Genomic DNA, 4,322 nt, shown 5'->3' with positions numbered 1-4,322 from the left:
CATCTGTGTATATAAATTATGTATCAAAAATAAATATACATAATTTTATTGTATTATTATTTCTCATTTTTGGGCTATAGAATTAAACTCTTGTTGGAGGTTATGAAAATATATTCAAAATAAATATATTTTGGACAATTAACTATTATTGTCTCATTTTCTCTTCCTTTTACAATTGTGGTTCCCACCAAGTAAATTTGTCAATGTTTTTATGAATATTATCTATCCAAACATAACCGCCTTTAAAAAGAAGAAAAGCACACCTCCCACTTCATGTGGTGGGAATTGTATCACCAAACATCACAATCCTAATGTTAACATCAATCCCACATTCAACATAATTTCCTTTTTTTTTATTTTAATTTTTACAATCCTTAAATAAGATGAGGTTAGAAAATATAGCAAATCAATCTTCACCTGGACCAGGATCTTATGTACCATGCTAGTTTTGAGTAATTCTATAAATACAAAATATATATATAGATATATACAAATTTATTCTAATAACATATGATTGGATGTTTTTAAAATAAAAGAAAAAAATAAACAATCGCATCACCCAATTATAAGTTATCATCTCAGTTTGTAGGAATAAATTTGTAGAATTTGTTTGCAGTGAAAGAAGAAATACAAGACCGACACATTAAAAATTGATCTGTCATTTTTAATATTAGTTGTTTTATTGAAGGGGAAACCCCCACAAACACAAATTAGGTAAACTAGCAACAATCCTTCACATGGGCAATCAATAATGATTGTATCAAACTTGATAACTAAAAATACATTGCACTCAAAAGCACATAAGATGACATGAATTAAAACAAAACTGTGTTCATTACCAAACAACACAGGCATGTAATGTGTAGCACGGGAGTGGAGTGAAAGGTCATGAGCACTTGGCCAAGTATGCATCCCATCCTTGATGTCTGTACTCGTGAGCTGCCTCTGCAGGGTTGGTTGCCTTTATGATTCCACGACCCACAATGATAATGTCACTGCCTCTATCGTATATAACCTGAAAATCATTTTTCTCACAAGTTATCAAGCTGCAAGTAACATTATCTAACTAGAACACAATAACAGATTGCCATTAGACGGTTCAGCAAGTTGTATAGAGGGAAACATAAGGCTTCCTGACGCGAGAAAACTCATGAGTACAACAGAACTTACAGAATGTGGAGTATTATACTGCTGACCAAGATTATCACCACCCTTTACCATTTGAACTCCAGGGGTTGCCTGAATAAATGCTGGATTAACTGGTGCCCCTGGCCATGATGCTGGATTAATCGAAATGAAGCCGATGACGAAATCAGAGTGCTCCTCAGCAATTTTCAAAGCTGCAGCTGTGTACTCTCCAGTTGCGAGGTTACCAGCTGAACTCATTTCAGCAAGCAACAACAAGCCCCTACCGCGAGGCAAACCCTACATACACCGTGAGTGAGCAAATCAATAGAAAAGGATAAGAACCCATACTAAAAGTTCAATATTAGTTACAGTTGATGCTAACCTTCAATTTCAGTCCATTGACGATTCCAGGTCCAGAAATTATGTGAGCATTAATTATATCAGCCCAATCCAGTATACGGAATACACCTCTGAATTCAATAGAACCAATATACCTCAGTCTAGGGCAAAGACATAAAGAGAAGAAATTGAGAAAAAAAAAACAAAGGAAGCTGAGTCTTACCCTTCATACTGCATGGTCACAGTATTGCCAATGTCTGCAAACTTACGATCTTCAAAAATAAGGAAATTATGCTTTTCTGCAATCTTCAGAAGGATAAGAAAAATAATTAACAAACACTTTAAAAGAACCGACTCAATTGGATGTAGTGTAATTATTTGCCACAAGGAAGTTCAGGGGCTTACTGCTCGGAGTTTCAAACCAAAATCAGGAGTGAAATCAGGCAAGATATCAACATGGGTTTTCAGTAAGCAGATCTCTGGTCCAACCTACATAAAGGTTCGAAATAAATCTGAATAAGAAGATGCATATCTTTCTATAAACCAGATGATAAAGCAATATATTTAATATGTAATGCAACCATAAAATGAATGACAAGCATGATTATAAGCGATAATTACAGCACACACTGTTCAGGGAAAAGCTGCAGCAATTCATGTGAATTTACCAGTTAGTAACAAGTAAAGCTACACAAGTTTATAATCATTGTTCTTTTGCAGATTTGCCTAATCATTGTTCTTTAATATCTAACTCTCAGTGATGACAATTCATCAATGGTACCCATATATCCCAGAACTGAAGTGACTGCTGACAAAGAAGTCCTAATAACTAATACGTAAATAAGTAACCAAATTTATAATCTCAGGCACAAGGCGTGGTGAAAAGAAAAATGAAAGTACTACACTAAAGTCAACAACTGGCATTGATCGGATCAACCCTAGTAGTAAATCGGGCCAAAATTTCAGACCCGACCCAAACCAACAACTAGCAGTGGTGTTTCAACCACCGCCAGTCGCCAACCACCGTCCCCTGACCCACGTGCATTTCGCAGTCCTATCTTTAGAGTCGCATGTAGCAAACTTTCAAACCAATATATGTAACCAATATATATACCGAAGCATAGTTTCTTATACAAAAAAAAAAAGGACTTTGAATTTTAATCCTAAACCCTTAAACCCTAAGGCCAATTTTCTATTCCTCGATTGAACAGTGAAAATCATAATAACATCAAGAACAGAAAAAACAGAAACTTTAAGACCTTATCAGCAATTTGAAGCAACTCATCAGCTGTGGCAACGTCAGCAGCCAAACACAAATTACTCTCCTTCTTCACCATTACTTCAAACAACTTCTTGCCCATCTCATTCTTCATCAATTTCACTCTCTCCTCGTATCTCAAACCCTTAACCCTAGCCTTAACCCCAATATTGGGCACCCCCACCTTCTTATTCTCCTCCAAAAACTTCATCACCACTCTTTCCATCTCCTCATCCACCTTCCCCTTCTGCCTCAAGACCCTCACCATCTCACTCAACTTAATCATCGAATGCAATTCAATCCCATTCTCCTTCAAATTCTCCCGCCCGCCCTGCTCTCGATCGATCAAAACGACCGCGTCTTTGACGATTAATCCTGCAGAACGAAGCGGCGCCGCAGTCTCGAGCACGGAGGCACCGCTGGTGACCAAATCTTCGATGATTAAGCAAGTCTCGGAGGGCTTGAACGTGCCCTCGATGGCCTTGGAGGTGCCGTAGTCTTTGATTTCTTTGCGACGCATGAGCATGGGGATGTTGTTGGAGACGGAGACGCAGGTGGCGATGGGGAGGGCGGTGTAGGGGACGCCGCAGATGGTGTCGTACTGGGTGGTGGAGGGGAGGGAGGAGATGAGGATGGAAGAGATTTGGCGGAGGAGGGAGGGGTAGGAGATGATGAGACGGAGGTCGATGTAGATTGGGGAAGAGATGCCAGATTTTAGTTTGAAGTTTCCAAATTTGACGGCGGAGATTTCGTGGAGTTGAAGGATGAGAGACTCCATGGCTGACATAGTTTCGAGTTTTGGGTGGCGGACCGAGGAAGAGGAAGATGAAAATGAAGTGAAGCAGTGCGGAGAGTGGGGAGCTTATTAAATATGGGTTGAATTGGAAAATAACAATAGTTTGGGGCTTTTAAGTTATGGTTGGAGAGTTTAGTTTGTGGAAAATAGGGCTGGATTTGAATCGAGTTCATTCAAGTTCGGTTTGAATAAGCGTAAAATGAGTCAGTTTGAATTGTTCGTCCAACTTACAAATTAAAAATTTTGATACAAAATGATGTCGTTTTGATCAATATGTATTAAAATGATGTTGTTTTAATACCGAGTTAATTAAAGCTTGAGTTTGAGCTCGATAAGCCCAAGCTCCATTTCTGTAAATTGAGCTGAGCTTGAAGTTAAACAAACTTGAACTTAATTCGGTTCGAATCTACCCTTAGTGGAAAATAACCTACTTTATATGTTCTTGCAACATAGTTATATTTTAATTAAATGGACAAAAATACCCCCATTAAATGTAAATTTTAATCTTACGTAGAGGTAATTGAATTGGCTAAAATCTTGCTTATGAAAAAGGGTTATTTGATAGTAAAAATTATTTGAGTTAAACAATTTATCTACCATAATTAGTCATATATTAAACCAAATGGAATAAAACATCTTCTCTATATATATATATGTGTGTGTGTGTGTGTGTGTGTGTGATGTACACCATATTCATTTGTGAGGTGATTATACTGACAAAGATCTAAATGGTGAATATGTGTGTGATGTACACCATATTCATTTGTGAGGTGATTATACTGACAAAGATCTAAATGGTGA

At 37.5% G+C, this 4,322-nt stretch overlaps 1 protein-coding gene across 1 annotated transcript; it reads right to left on the bottom strand.

The window, feature by feature from the left end:
• Positions 1-643: 643 nt before the first annotated feature.
• LOC123220025 (uridine 5'-monophosphate synthase-like) lies at positions 644-3,588 on the bottom strand. The gene is made up of 6 exons (XM_044642018.1): positions 2,727-3,588; positions 1,873-1,956; positions 1,691-1,773; positions 1,511-1,598; positions 1,171-1,425; positions 644-1,015 (listed from the first exon to the last, which is right to left on the bottom strand). The coding sequence occupies exons 1-6, from the start codon at positions 3,510-3,512 to the stop codon at positions 887-889; spliced, it is 1,425 nt and encodes a 474-aa protein (XP_044497953.1). The 5' UTR covers positions 3,513-3,588; the 3' UTR covers positions 644-886.
• Positions 3,589-4,322: the final 734 nt, after the last annotated feature.

The sequence above is a fragment of the Mangifera indica genome, chromosome 7 (assembly GCF_011075055.1).
Source record: "Mangifera indica cultivar Alphonso chromosome 7, CATAS_Mindica_2.1, whole genome shotgun sequence".
Taxonomy (NCBI): domain Eukaryota; kingdom Viridiplantae; phylum Streptophyta; class Magnoliopsida; order Sapindales; family Anacardiaceae; genus Mangifera; species Mangifera indica.
The sequence above is the reverse complement of the archived record's forward strand: the minus strand, read 5'-3'. Positions and strand labels throughout refer to the sequence as shown.